The 15,799-nt window shown below is 49.5% G+C and overlaps 3 protein-coding genes across 9 annotated transcripts in view; 1 reads left to right on the top strand and 2 right to left on the bottom strand.

The window, feature by feature from the left end:
* LOC120909864 (oocyte zinc finger protein XlCOF22-like) overlaps positions 1-11,118 on the bottom strand; it is a 40,991-nt gene extending 29,873 nt beyond the window's left edge. For both annotated transcript variants that reach the window (XM_040321617.1, XM_040321618.1), the window contains exons 1-5: positions 11,032-11,118; positions 8,409-8,477; positions 5,657-5,766; positions 1,977-2,097; positions 782-873 (exon numbers count right to left, since the gene is read on the bottom strand). In XM_040321617.1, coding sequence (XP_040177551.1) covers positions 782-873; positions 1,977-2,097; positions 5,657-5,766; positions 8,409-8,442 — 357 coding nt within the window. In that variant the 5' untranslated portion in view covers positions 8,443-8,477; positions 11,032-11,118. The remainder of the gene's footprint in view (positions 1-781; positions 874-1,976; positions 2,098-5,656; positions 5,767-8,408; positions 8,478-11,031) is intronic.
* LOC120909855 (zinc finger protein 436-like) overlaps positions 1-15,799 on the top strand; it is an 865,309-nt gene that overhangs the window by 710,663 nt on the left and 138,847 nt on the right. The window lies entirely within an intron of this gene.
* The window catches only part of LOC120909932 (zinc finger protein 239-like), a 350,937-nt gene that overhangs the window by 316,367 nt on the left and 18,771 nt on the right, over positions 1-15,799 (bottom strand). The window lies entirely within an intron of this gene.

Raw genomic sequence — 15,799 nt, 5'->3', positions numbered from 1 at the left:
CCTAAGATACGACGGCCTGCGCCGTTGTATCTTAGGCTGCAATATCTACGCTGAACGCTAGGTGGCGTTTCCTTTGCGGTCAGCGTAGAATATGCAAATGACTAGTCACGCCGATTCTCTAACGTACGCTTGCCCGTCGTAGTGATTTTACGTCGTTTCCGTAAGCGATACGCGGCGTAAAGATAAACATGCCCCCTTAGGTGGCGTACTCAATGTTAAGTATGGCCGTCGTTCCCGCGGCGAAATTTGAAAATTTAACGTCGTTTGCGTAAGTCGTCCGTGAATGGCGATGGACGCCATTTAGGTTACCGTCAAAACAAATGACGTCCGTGAGACGTCATTTAGCGCAATGCACGTCGGGTAATTTACCCGACGGAGCATGCGCATTACGATTGGCGCGGGAGCGCGCCTAATTTAAATGATCCACGCCCCCTACCAGGATCATTTGAATTAGGAGTGCTTGCGCGGGTGGACTTTACGCGACGCCGCCGCAAGTTTACAGGTAAGTGGTTTGGGAATCAGGCACTTGCCAGTTAAACTTGCGGCGGAGTAACGTAAAGGACATACGTTACGCCGCCGGAGATCTCTAAGAATATGGCCCTTAGTCTTATTTACTCTTACTGATGCCAAGACATTTTCTTCTCCGAATGGCCAGAGTCCGGCCCCTCCAAAGTTTGAAGGACAGTAAACCGGTTCTTTGTTTAGCAAGTTTGGAGACCCCTGGCCAAGAGGGTGGAATAAGATAAAAGTTTTACTGTCATTAGCCATAACTTTCACCCACCTGAGGGTCCTGTTGGATCTTGTGTTTTTCCTGTGTAGAATCCCAGGATAATGGAGGAGATCCCTCTGGGGTATTTCTTTTACTGGATTCATCTGCAGGAAACATACAGAATCATATCAATGTGATCTTCTAAACAGGGTAAAACAACAACACGCCCCCAAATAAACCGCTCAATGGGGGGTTATTTACGAAAGGCAAATCCACTTTGCACTACAAGTGCAAATTGCACTGAAAGTGCACTTGGAAGTGCAGTCGCTGTAAATCTGAGAGGTAGATTTGAAATGAGGGGAAGCTCTGCTTATTTTATCATCCAATCATGTGCAAGCTAAAATGCTGTTTTTTATTTTCCTTGCATGTCCCCCTTTGATCTACAGTAAGGATGAGCTCCGACATGTTCGCATAGAATATATTATATATATAGGGGCAGATCCACAAAGATCTGCCCCGGCGCAGCGTATCTGAGATACGCTACGCCGCCGTAACTTACTTTTTTTTTTATTTGAATCCTGAAAGAATTCGCGCCGTAAGTTACGGCGGCGTAGTGTATCTCTCGCGGCGTAACGGCGCCTAATTCAAATCGGCGAGTAGGGGGGGCGTGTTTCATTTAAATGAAGCGCGTCCCCGCGCCGAACGAACTGCGCATGCGCCGTCCCTAAATTTCCCGCCGTGCATTGCGCTAAATGACGTCGCAAGGACGTCATTGTTTTGACGTGGACGTAAATTTACGTCCAGCCCGATTCACGGACGACTTACGCAAACGAAAAAAAAAAAATGTAAAATTATACGCGGGAACGACGGCCATACTTAACATTGAGTACGCCACCAAACAGCAGCTTTAACTATACGCCGAAAAAAGCCGACTAGAGATGACGTAAAAGAATGCGACGGCCGCTCGTACGTTCGTGGTTCGTCGAAAATAGCTAATTTGCATACTCAACGCGGAAAACGACGGGAACGCCACCCAGCGGACGCCGAAGAATTGCATCTTAGATCCGAAGGCGTACGCCTGTCGGATCTAATCGAGATGCCGTTGTATCTTGTTTTGGGGATTCAAAACAAAGATACGACGCGGGAAATTTGAAAGTACGCCGGCGTATCAGTAGATACGCCGGCGTACTCTCTTTCTGGATCTGGCCCTAAATCTTTATTAAAAAAATGGATGGGTTTATATACTCACGCTATATTATATACTCACCTGTGCCGATCTCCACAGGAATTTGCTCCTCTTTAATTATGACAATTCCGTCGTCCTCCTCTGACTCCTCCCCCATCATGAGCATCTCATCTTCTTCAACTTTGATGATCAGGCCATCAACCTGCATAAGACACATTGGGGAGGGTAATTTACTCAAATGGAGGCAGACAGAATCTGGAGCAGATGTATGGCAACCAATCAGCTTCTAGCCTTCGTTTTCTAAGCTTAACTGCTTGCCGACCGCCGCACGCAGATATACGTCGGCAGAATGGCACAGGCAGGCAAAAGAACGTGTATATATACACGTCCCCTTTAAGAAGCGGCATCGTGGACGCGCACGCCCACTGCGAGCTCCATGAATCCGACCGCGGGTCCCGTGGACTTGATGTCCGCAGGCATACACGCGATCGTCTCATGGTGAGGAAGAAGGAGAAAATGCTGATGTAAACAAGCATTTCCCCAGTCTTCCTAGTGACAGGACAGTGACCACAGCTTCCTGTAATCGGAAGCGGAGATCACTGTCGTGGCACACACAGCCCATCCCCCCTACAGTTAGAAGCACTCCCTAGGGCACACTTAACCCCTTCAGCGCCACCTAGTGGTTAACCCCTTAACAGTAATCAGGGCATTTTTATAGCACTGATCGCTGTAAAAATGACAATGGTCCCAAAAATTTGTCAAAACTGTCCGATGTATCCGCCATAAAGTTGCAAATGCGATAAAAATCGCAGATCGCCACCATTACTAGTAAAAAAAAAAAATTATAATAAAAATGCCATAATTCTATCCCCTATTTCGTAGACGCTATAACTTTTGCGCAAACCGATCGATAAACGCTTATTGCGATTTTTTTTACCAAACAAAATTGGTGTCCTTTTTTTCCCACAAATAGAGCTTTCTTTTGGTGGTATTTGATCACCTCTGCGATTTTTATTTTTTGCGCTATGAACAAAAATAGAGCGACAATTTTGAAAAAAAATCAATATTTTTTACTTTTTGCTATAATAAATATCCCCAAAAATATATAAAAAAACTTTTTTTTCCCTCAGTTTAGGCCGATACGTATTCTTCTACATATTTTTGGTAAAAAAAAAAAAATCGCAATAAACTTTTATTGATTGCTTTGTGCAAAAGTTATAGGCCCAGATTCTCAAAGGGCTTACGACAGTGCAACGCCATGTACGCCGTCGTAAGTCCTAATCTGGGCCGTCGTATCTATGCGACTGATTCTCAGAATCAGTTACGCATAGATATCCATTAGATCCGACATGCGTAAGGCTCTTACGCCGTCGGATCTTGAATGCAATTTTTTTTTTCGCCGCTAGGTGTCGCCTCCGTCGTTTTCCCCGTCGAGTATGCAAATTAGCTAGATTCGCGAATTCCCGAACATACGCACGGCCGACGCAGTAAAGTTACGACGTTTACGTTAGGCTTGTCCCAGCGTAAAGTTGCCCCTGGGTATATGAGGCGCAATCAATGTTAAGTATGGCCGTCGTTCCCGCGTCGAAATTTAAAAATTTACGTTGTTTGCCTAAGTCGTCCGTGAATGGGGCTGGACGCCATTTACGTTCACGTCGAAACCAATGACGTCCTTGCGACGTCATTTGGAGCAATGCACCCTGGCATATTTTACAGACGGCGCATGCGCAGTACGTTCGGCACGGGAACGCGCTTAATTTAAATGCTACACGCCCCCTACCCGCCTAATTTGAATTAGGCGGGCTTGCGCCGGGTGATTTACGCTACGCCGCCACAACTTTACACGCAAGTGCTTTGTGAATAAAGCACTTGCATGAAAAACTTGCGGCGGCGTATCGTAAATGAGATACGTTACGCCCCGCCCAAATTTACTCCATTCTACGAGAATCTGGGCCATAGTGTCTACAATATAGGGGATAGTTTTATGGCACTTTTATTAATACATTTTATTTTTTACTAGTAATGGCGGCGATCAGCGATTTTTATCGTGACTGCGACATTATGACGGACATATCGGACACTTTTGACACCATTTTGGGACCATTGTAATTTTTACAGCGATCAGTGCTATAAAAATGCACTGATTACTGTAAAAATGACACGGGCAGTGAAGGGGTTAACCTGTAGGGGGCGCTGAATGGGGTTAAGTGTGCCCTAGTAATTCTTACTATGTGGGGGCGTGGCTTGGCGTGTGACGTCGCTGATCGTCGTTCCCTATGACAGGGAACAGACGATCAGTGACACTCTCACTAGGAAGAACAGGGAAGGTTTGTTTACACTTGCCTCTGCCCATTCTTCAGCTCCGTGACCCGATCGCGGGACAGCGTCGGCGATCGGGTCCCGCGGTCACGGAGCTCAGGACCGGGTCGCGAGCGCAGCGGCGCGTGCGCGATATTGGCGTTAGGCAGTCCTTAACCACTTAAGCCCCGGACCAATATGCTGCTAAATGCCCAAAGGCGTTTTTACAATTCGGCACTGCGTCGCTTTAACAGACAATTGCGCGGTCGTGCGACGTGGCTCCCAAACAAAATTGGCGTCCTTTTTTCCCCACAAATAGAGCTTTCTTTTGGTGGTATTTGATCACCTCTGCGGTTTTTATTTTTTGCGCTATAAACAAAAATATTGCAACAATTTTGAAAAATATATATATTTTTTACTTTTTGCTATAATAAATATCCCCCAAAAACATATATAACATTTTTTTTTTCCTCAGTTTAGGCCGATACGTATTCTTCTACATATTTTTGGTAAAGAAAAATCGCAATAAGTGTTCATCGATTGGTTTGCGCAAAATTTATAGCGTTTACAAAATAGGGGATAGTTTTTTTGCATTTTCATTAATTATTTTTTTTTTACTACTATTGGCGGCGATCAGCGATTTTTTTCGTGACTGCGACATTATGGCGGACACTTCGGACAATTTTGACACATTTTTGGGACCATTGTCATTTTCACAGCAAAAAATGCATTTAAATTGCATTCTTTATTGTGAAAATGACAGTTGCAATTTGGGAGTTAACCACAGGGGGCGCTGTAGGAGTTAGGGTTCACCTAGTGTGCGTTTACAACTGTAGGGGTGTGTGGCTGCAGGACTGACGTCATCGATCGAGTCTCCCTATAAAAGGGATCACTCGATCGATGCGCTGCCACAGTGAAGCACGGGGAAGCCGTGTTTACATACGGCTCTCCCCGTTCTTCAGCTCCGGGGAGCGATCGCTAGAAACAAATAGCCGCACCGTCGTCCCGGATCGCTCCCCGCGGGAATCCGCCTGCCGCACGCAGCGGGGGGGGGGGGGTCCCGACCGGACCCCCGACCCGCAGAAAGGCAAGGACGTATATATATGCCCTTCTGCCTGTCCGTGCCATTTTGTGGACGTAAATAGTCGTGCGGCGGGCGTTAAGTGGTTAAGCGGTTAGGATGCCAAAGGATTTGGGGTGTAGTTCAACTGGTCTTCTGGTTTAGGTACCTTTGACAGATCCTCGAACTTCTGTGTAGTAGCAGCAACTTAGCTTGGTTCAGAACACCCCTTTAGGCCTTCTCACCGCCTTCCATAGTGTTGGCATTTCTTCTGCATTAGCAATTAAACTCCAACAATGGTTCTCATTCTTCTCCATTCTGTCCAATACTAAACACAAACATTTTCCCCGGGGCTCTGCTTTTCAGAGATTAGTATGTATCCAAGAACTTTGTTTCTATCTACCTGATCTTCTTCCTGATCCTCCTGAGGGATCTCCTGATGTTCCTGTGTGGAGTCCCGGGAATACAGAGGACGGGGACATCTCTCTGGTGGGTTCCCATTACTGGATCCATCTGTAGGAAACACACACTGACTGAATACATTGTTTCTATGTCTTTATATCAGAGGATGTGTATCTAGGTCAGCCTTTCTCAACCAGGGTTGTGTAAAACCTTAGGGGTTCCCTCAAAGTTTGTTGAAGGTTCTTTGGGCAAAGAGCAATTTCCGCCTCTAAGATAAGTACTGTATTTGCCAAATGAGGTACTCCAGGCCTATTTAGCTTGAATTCTGCTTGTCTTGCGGGTCAACACTCGCAAACAGAGTCAGAATAAAAAAAAAAAAGTTGCTTGCAAATCAAAACGCTCTCAAACCAAGTTACTCTTAAACCGAGGTTCCACTGTATATTACAGAAACACACACATTGTACATTAGGGTTGTCCCGATACCACTTTTTTGAGACCGAGTACAAGTACCGATACTTTTTTTCAAGTACTCACCGATACTTTTTTTTTATGTCATGTGACAGTGGCAGTATTATTTTTTTTTACAATGATTTTTTTTTTAGGGGGGGTGGGGGGGTGGATTGTCAGTGTGTTTTTTTTTTTTTATTTACATTTAATTTTTATTTAGTTTTAAAAAATATATATATATTTTTTAATCAGCCCTGTTGGGGGTCTTTGGAGCGATATCAGGGGTCTTAACAGATCTCTGACATCTCCCCTTTAAGACAGAGAAAGGGATTAAGGACACAGATTCCCCAGTCCCTTTCTCATACGATGCTCAGTTATATGAATGAACAGAGTCAGGGATCACTGACTCTGTTCATTCGGAAAAGGTAGGAGCCGGGTCTCCATCCTGACAAATTGAGGGGGGAGAAGACTGCGCGGGCGGAGAAGACTGCGCGGGCGGAGAAGTCTGCGCGGGCGGGGGGAGAAGACGGCACGGGCGGGGGGAGAAGACTGCGCGAGCGGGGGGAGAAGACTGCGCGAGCGGGGGGAGAAGACTGCGCGCGGGGGGAGAAGACTGCGCGAGCGGGGGGAGAAGACTGCGCGAGCGGGGGGAGAAGACTGCGCGAGCGGGGGGAGAAGACTGCGCGGGCGGGGGGAGAAGACGGCACGGGCGGGGGGAGAAAACGGCACGGGCGGGGGGAGAAAACGGCACGGGCGGGGGGAGAAGACTGCACGGGCGGGGGGAGAAGACGGCGCGGGCGGAGGGAGAAGACTGCGCGGGCGGGGGGAGAAGACTGCGCGAGCGGGGGGAGAAGACTGCGCGAGCGGGGGGAGAAGACTGCGCGAGCGGGGGGAGAAGACTGCGCGCGGGGGGAGAAGACTGCGCGAGCGGGGGGAGAAGACTGCGCGAGCGGGGGGAGAAGACTGCGCGAGCGGGGGGAGAAGACTGCGCGGGCGGGGGGAGAAGACGGCACGGGCGGGGGGAGAAAACGGCACGGGCGGGGGGAGAAGACTGCGCGGGCGGGGGGAGAAGACGGCGCGGGCGGAGGGAGAAGACTGCGCGGGCGGGGGGAGAAGACTGCACGGGCGGGGGGAGAAGACGGCACGGGCGGGGGGAGAAGACGGCACGGGCGGGGGGAGAAGACGGCGCGGGCGGGGGGAGAAGACGGCGCGGGCGGGGGGAGAAGACGGCGCGGGCGGGGGGAGAAGACTGCGCGGGCGGGGGGAGAAGACGGCACGGGCGGGGGGAGAAGACGGCACGGGCGGGGGGAGAAGACGGCACGGGCGGGGGGAGAAGACGGCACGGGCGGGGGAGAAGACGGCACGGGCGGGGGGAGAAGACGGCAGGGGCGGGGGGAGAAGACGGCCCGGACGAAAAGACGGCACGGACGGGGGAAGAAGATGGCACGGACGGGGGGGGGAGAAGATGGCACGGACAGGGGGAGAAGATGGCACGGACAGGGGGAGAATACGGCAGGGACGGGGGGAGAAGATGGCACGGGGTAAAAGACGGCATGGGGTAAAAGACGGCACAGGGTAAGATACAGCAGGGGTAAAATACAGCAGGGGTAAAAGACAGCACGGGGTAAAATACAGCACGGGGGAGAAGACAGCACGGGGGAGAAGACAGCACGGGGGAGAAGACAGCACGGGGGAGAAGACTTGCAACTCCCCGGCCTGCCCAGGTATCAGGTGAGGCATTGGAGCATTTCCCCCAAGTACAAGTACTCGGGGAAATGCTCGGTATCGGTACCGATACTAGTATCGGTATCGGGACATCCCTATTGTACATTATATACTACTGTAATAGAGTGTGTTATAGGATTTCACAAGCATTTTAACTCGGTTCACACTGGGGATTCCTGTCAGGCAGGGAGGGAGAGGGGGAGAGAAGACAGCACATTACATGGTAAGACCTACCCCGAAAATAAGCCCTAATGTGTCTTTTGTTGCCAAAATGAATGTAAGACCCGGGCTTATTTTCGGGGAAACACGGTATGCAGAGCTGCACCAGATTTTGCATGCTCCAGTTTTGGTAAAAGAAAAACAATGTATGTCACTTTCCTTATTGATTTATTTATTGTTCTATCTACAATTTACTGTTCAGTTCATGGTACCATGGGCTGTAGAAATGGTAATTATTAGTAGGGGTCCCCCAAGACCAGAAACTTATTTCAAGGGTTCCTCCATGTTAAAAAGGTTGAGAAAGGCCGCTTTAGGTGGATCCTTAATACTCTCCTTTACAAGAAATGAAAGTCTCTTCTTACCCGGTGATGTGAGGGGCGGCCGCTTCTCCATCATGACATCCAGGTTGGTGCTTTAAGGACAATGCTGGTCTGCAAAACGCAAAGTAAACTGGAATAACATGGAGCTCTATAGAGTTTGGCAGCTGCCACGTTTGGCTCTCTGGTTCTAATATGGGCTGGCAGTGGCCATAGAAATGGCAGCTCAGAACGCGGGCTCATGAAGGTCTCTGGACGAGGGAGGGGGTGTTATTCCTAAACCTATAGTATAGATGGACTCTTCTGACTAGGAATATGACTGGTCAGTGGAGGCTGGTGCTCAAATTTTTTGGAGGGGGGCGCACACAAACGAAAAAAAAAAAAATCAATTGCAGCCTCACTGTGCCCATCAATTGTCACCACTGTGCCAACAAACAGCCACTGTGCCCATCAATTGTCGCCACTGTGCCCATCAAACGCAGCCACTGTGCCATCAATTGTTGCCACTGTGCCATCCGCGGATTGAGCCCATAGGAAAGGCCGCGGCTTTGGCCTAGCTCCGGAGTTGCGGCCATCTTGGTACACCCGGCGGTGGCCTAGGTGAGCTTCCCAGAGCGGCGTGCTGACAGGGGAGATGTGGTGGAAATTACAGTGGGGGAGATGTCTGTGGATATTACGGTGGGGAGATGTCTGTGGATATTACAGTGGGGAGATGTCTGTGGATATTACAGGGGGGAGACGTCTGTGGATATTACAGTGGGGAGATGTCTGTGGATATTACAGTGGGGGAGATGTCTGTGGATATTACAGTGGGGGGGAGATGTCTGTGGATATTACAGTGGGGGAGATGTCTGTGGATATTACAGTGGGGGAGATGCCTGTGGATATTACAATGGGGAGATGTCTGTGGATATTACAGTGGGGGAGATGTCTGTGGATATTACAGAGGGGGAGATGTCTGTGGATATTACAGTGGGGAGATGTCTGTGGATATTACAGTGGGGGAGGTGTCTGTGGATATTACAGTGGGGGAGGTGTCTGTGGATATTACAGTGGGGGTGGGGGACATGTGGGGGACATTACAGTGGGGGAGATGTGGGGGACATTACAGTGGGGGCCGCCGCCGGGTGTACCAAGATGTGGACATTACAGTGGGGGGAGATGTGGACGTTACAGTGGTGGGGAGATGTAGACATTTTAGTGGGGGGGAGATGTGGACATTACAGTGGGTGAGATGTGGATATTACAGTGGGGAGGGGGGGTGGACATTACAGTGGGGTGAGATGTGCATATTACAGTGGTGGGAGATGTGGACATTTCAGTGGGGGGGGGGGGGATGTGGACATTACAGTGGGGGAGATGTGGACATTACAGTGGGGGAGATGTGGATATTACAGTGGGGGGGAGATGTGGACATTACAGTGGGGGAGATGTGGACATTACAGTGGAGGGGAGATGTGGACATTACAGTGGGGGAGATGTGGACATTACAGTGGGGGAGATGTGGATATTACAGTGGGGGAGATGTGGACATTACAGTGGGGGAGATGTGGACATTACAGTGGGGGAGATGTGGACATTACAGTGGGGGGAGATGTGGACATTACAGTGGGGGAGATGTGGACATTACAGTGGGGGGAGAGATGTGGATATTACAGTGGGGGAGATGTGGACATTACAGTGGGGGAGATGTGGACATTACAGTGGGGGAGATGTGGACATTACAGTGGGGGAGATGTGGATATTACAGTGGGGGAGATGTGGACATTACAGTGGGGGGGAGATGTGGATATTACAGTGGGGGAGATGTGGACATTTTAGTGGGGGGAGATGTGGACATTACAGTGGGGGGGGGGGGGTGGACATTACAGTGGTGGGAGATGTGGACATTACAGTGGGGGGGGGGAGATGTGGACATTACAGTGGGGGAGATATGGACATTACAGTGGGGGAGATGTGGACATTACAGTGGGGGGGAGATGTGGACATTACAGTGGGGGGGATATGTGGACATTTTAGTGGGGGGGAGATGTGGACATTACAGTGGGTGAGATGTGGATATTACAGTGGGGGGGGGTGGACATTACAGTGGGGGAGATGTGGACATTACAGTGGGGACTATATATGGTGGTGGAACGGGAGATTCCCATCATGGATGTGCAACTGACAAATTTGCAGAAACTGCGTGATGTCATCATGTCACTATGGACCAAAATCTCTGAGGAATGCTTCCAACACCTTGTTGAATCCATGCCATGAAGAATGAAGGCCGTTCTGTAGGCAAAAGTGGGTCCAACCCGATACTAGCAAGGCGTACTTAATAAAATGATTGGAGAGTGTACTTATAGGAAACGTAAGCAATTCTTTTTGTTGCGCTAAATGCTACAGAAAGACATTATGACTCTGTACCGGATCGCGGCGGTGGCCTTAAAGATGGACAGACCCCCCCCCCCCCCCTGCAGTCCTCTGCAGAAGTAAATAGTAAAATGAAGAAGAGGCCTCAATACTATTTATACTTCTAGACCCCCCAATACACCAGAGGAGGCTAATTCATCCACTGCTGACCCCTAATTGCAGAAGACATTGTCACCTGACCCACAGCATCAAATGACCAGTCTACACAGAGTACTGGGACTCCTTTCTCTCATAATAAGAAGACATTATTTACCTTCTTCACACTCCCATCATGTAGTAGGCTGGAGAAGGAGGTATCTTCCTTTCTCTGGGCTACGACAAAATGGCCACCACTCCTCCTACATTAAATAACAAAAAAAAAAACGTAGAAAATTACTTTAATTTTGCGCATTTGGTAAAGTCCAAGTGAGTTCGGCCCAGTTTTGGGGGAAACTGTTTATATTTCACCAAGTTGCAAGAAAAAAATAGTGATAATTAAATATGGTCTACAACAAAATGGCCGCCGTCCTGCACCAAAGACATTTCCTCCTCTGACACGGCAGACGGCCACCCTCTAGTAGTGGCTCTGGAATAAACGTCTCTCTGTCACTACTTTCTAATCTACACTCTAGGAGTTGTCCAATCACTCAACTGAGCATCACTATGGTAACCAAGGAAGCCGCTGACCCGTGGAACGCACACAACGGAAGTGGGGGAGCCACAGGGCGGAAGTGGCTGGAACTAATTTATTTGTAATTCTTATCATTATTTTAATACGTATTAATATTAATAAAAACACTAGGAAGAAATTATATGTGTACACGTTTTTTTCTAACAGAAATTAGTGTTCTGGGAGGTGAAAAAGGAAAGCTCCTCTCAAGCCTTTTATACAGTGACCAGGGCCTTTTGGTCATGTGACTGGGATAGAGTTAAAGCGGAGTTCCACCCAAAAATGGAACTTACGCTTTTCCGAACCCTTCCCCCCTCCGGTGTCACATTTTGCACCTTTCAGGGGGAGGGGGGTGCAGATACCTGTCTAAGACAAGTATTTGCACCCACTTCCGGGAACAACTCGTGCGGCAGACACGCCCCTACCTGCTCCCCTCGCTATCTCCTGGGAAATACACTGTTCCCGGGAGAGAGCGGGGAACCTCCGTTTAAACCCGAACACATATTGGCCCAGATTCAAGAAGCTATTGCGCCCGCGCAACCATAGGTTGCGCGGCGCAATAGCTGTTTTGCTCCCGCGTAGCGAATGCCCCTGATTCAGGAACATCGCTACGCGGACTGCAGCCTAGGATATGACAGACATAAGCCTCCTTATGCCTTCATATCTCAGGCTGCATTCTTGCGTTGGCCGCTAGGGGGCGTGGCCATTGTGATCGGCGTATAGTATGCAAATTGCATACTACCACCGATTCACAAAAGTTGCGCGGGCCCTGCGCACGCAAGGTACGGAGTTTCCGTACGGCGACTTTAGCATAAGGCTGCTCCTACTCATAGTAGGCGCAGCCAATGCTAAAGTATAGCCACCCTTCCCGCTCGTGAAATTTGAATTTCACGTCGTTTACGTAAGTGATTCGTGAATGGCGCTGGACGCCATTCACGTTCACTTAGAAGCAAATGACGTCCTTGCGACGTCATTTGCCGCAATGCACGTCGGGAAAGTTTCCCGACGGAGCATGCGCTGTTCGCTCGGCGCGGGAGCGCGCCTAATTTAAATGATTCCCGCCCCGGCGGGATCATTTACATTAGGCGCCCTTACGCAGGGCAAATTAGCATAGCGCCCGCGCAATTTACGGAGCTACTGCTCCGTGAATCGCGGGCAAATCGAAATATTTGCGTGGGCGCAGAGCAAAAATCGTTGCCCTTTGCCCACGCAAATATTGCGTGGATCTACCTGAATCTGGGCCATTGATTACACAGGTTCTGTGGCTGATTTAATGCAGATAAGGCACCAAGTAAGTTAAATTAGCACCTAGATCAGCCAGAGGACCTGTGCAATTAAGCACTTGCCGACTGCCTACCGTAGATGTACTGTGACAGGTCGGTTCTATTGCGCAAAACGACGTACCTGTAAGTCATTTCGAGCAATGGACACTAGGGGCACACACGTGCCGCCGGAGGCGCGAACACTTGCTGATTGGACACAGGGAGTGGCAATCAGCAGGTCCGGCAGATCTGATGTTCACTGGCCACCCACAATCCTTCCCCAGATAGGCAGAACGGCGATCTGCCTATGTAAACAAGGCAGATCGCCGTTCTGAAAAGGAAGAACATAGAGAACATAGAGATAGAGATCTTGTGTTCCTGCTAAGCAGGAACACCAACCTCTGTCTTCATCCAGTTAGAGCAACTCCCACACAGTTAGCAAGCACCAGCTAGGCACACATTTAACCCATTGATCGCCCCTGATGTTAACCCCCTCCCTGCCAGTGCCATTAGTACAATAACAGTGCATATTTTTAGCACTGATCACTGTATAATTGCCATTGGTTCCCAAAAAAAAAAAAAAAAATGTCAGTTAGGTGTCCGATTTGTCTGTCGCAATGTCGCAGTCCCACTAAAAATTCAAGCTAAAAAGAGTTCCAGCTTTTTTTATGTTTATTAAAAGTCAGCAGCGACAAAAAGCATAGCTGCTGGCTTTTAATAAACATACACTCACCTGCTCCACTGTCCAGCGCGCGACGCCCAGAGATACGCTCCGCTCCTCTCCCCCCTTCCCGCCGGCGCCTCCATCCTAACTGTGGGCACCCGGCTGTGACAGCTTTTCGGCTTCACGGCTGTGCACTCACTGCGCATGCGCACGCGACGCTGCGCTACCTGATTGGACAGTCGATTGCCTGGGACCTGTCACAGGTCCCAGGCGATCGCCTACAGGGAGGGGCCGCCGTAGGCGATATGACATATCGCCTAGGCGGTCCCTGGGCGGAAGGAGGAAGTGGGACAGGATGTCCCACTCCGCCTGAAGCCCCCACTCCCCCCCCCAAAAAAATGACATGCCAAATGTGGCATGTAAGGGGGAGAGGAGTGGGTTAAGCGGAAGTTCCACTTTTGGGTGGAACTCCGCTTTAAACACACTCGGATCGCTTTTCAGAGGATCAGCAGTGCCCCCTGCACTTGTGAATGAGCCCTTAGTTGCATGCGGCAGCGGCACTTTTAGGGATCGGTCACACATAAAGTTAGTGGGTGGTAAAACCTTGCGGTTTAGTCACGGTTTTACCATCCCTACCCCCCTTTAGCTGCTGAGGCAGCAGTCAAAGTTGTACACATTCCACAGCAGGAATTAAACCTCCTGTTGCTTCTGGTGGGTGCTACAGCCTGCCAATCACAACCCATTCAAGTAAATAGGGCCACTATGCAAGTGCCCCTCAACTGCATGCTTCTGTGGGGTCGAAGGGGTTAAAGCAGGTGGTGAGAAAGCAACCCAACGCTGCCTGCTTTAACCCCTTGTTTGCTGTACTGCACATGGTTGCAGGGCACTTGCTGAGTGGCCTCATTCACTTGAATGGGTCATGCTTGGCAGGTGCTACACCCATCAACCATGACATGGTGTTTAACTTCTGCTGAGGCTGCGACATGTGTACACCCCTCTGGAGATCACTAGCCAAGATAAGAGGTGGAGTGCAGTTGCTATTACTTCGTATGGGACAGGAGCCGGCACTACAGAGCAGGGCTGTCTTAATGAGAGGGCACACCTGGGCACTGCCCAGGGAGCCGAGCTGCATGGGGGGGCCCCTTCACTTTCCCCAAAGCAGCTGGTCATTGAGCCCACACTGCCCTGAAATTGGGGGCCCCACGATGGCACTAAGAGTTATAGATGCAAAGGGGAGACAGTCTGCCTCCTACCTACTTAATGTCTGTTTACCTTCACTGTCATCATTGTAGGGGCCCCAGAGCATTACTTTGCCCAGGTTTATAGCGCAAAAAAATAAAACCGCAGAGGTGATCAAATACCACCAAAAGTAAGCTCTATTTGTGGGGAAAAAAGGACGTTGAATTTGTTTGGGTATAGCGTCACCGCACAATTGTCAGTTAAAGCGACACAGTGCCGAATCGCAAAAAATGTCCATGTCATTAAGGGGGCAAATCTTCCAGCCCTTAAGTGGTTAATCTAGTTGCCCTTCTCTGGACTCTCTCCAGCTCCAGCTGGTGACCAGAACTGGACAGAATAATGTGGCCGAACCAGAGTTTTATTAACCACTTAACGACCGCCCACTGTATCCCGGTTCTGGCAGCTGCTGCCAGAACCGGGATATCCACCTTTACAGTGGGCTGCCGTGTAAACGATAACGGCGGTCTCCGCGGCGGATTCGCCGCGAGATCGCCGTTATCGGTGGCGGGAGAGGGCCCCCCCCCCTCCCGCCGCTTTTCCGCGCCCTCCGCCGCTTACCGGAGCCGTCGGTAGCGGCGGAGGAGATCGGATGTTGCCGCCTGGAGAGTGAGGACTGTAGTGAGGGCAAGATGGCCCCCACCCGTCCCCATAGCTCTGCTTGGCGGAAGTGACGTCAAAACGTCAGTCCCGCCCAGCCTCTTAAAGAGACAATTTTTTTTTGGTCATTTTTTTAAATGACAAATTTTCCTTTTTTTTTTTTTTTCTTGCATTTAAGCCTAAATATGAGATGTGAGGTCTTTTTGACCCCAGATCTCATATTTAAGAGGACCTGTCATGCTTTTTTTTATTACAAGGGATGTTTACATTCCTTGTAATAGGAATAAAAGTGATAATTTTTTTTTTTTTATATTGCAGTGTAAAAAATAATAAAATTAATAAAAATACATAAGAAAACAAAAAAAGAATTTTTTTAAAGCGCCCCGTCCCGACGAGCTCGCGCGCAGAAGTGAACGCATACGTGAGTAGCGCCGCCATATGAAAACGGTATTCAAACCACACAAGTGAGGTATCGCCGCGATCGTTAGAGTGAGAGCAATAATTATAGCCCTAGAGCTACTCTGTAGCTCAAAAAATGCAACCTATAGAATTTTTTAAACGTCGCCTATCAAGATTTTTAAGGGTAAAAGTTTGACGCCATGCCACGAGC

The sequence above is a fragment of the Rana temporaria genome, chromosome 8 (genome assembly GCF_905171775.1).
Source record: "Rana temporaria chromosome 8, aRanTem1.1, whole genome shotgun sequence".
Classification (NCBI taxonomy): Eukaryota; Metazoa; Chordata; class Amphibia; order Anura; family Ranidae; genus Rana; species Rana temporaria.
This window is presented reverse-complemented; position numbering and strand designations above follow the sequence as displayed.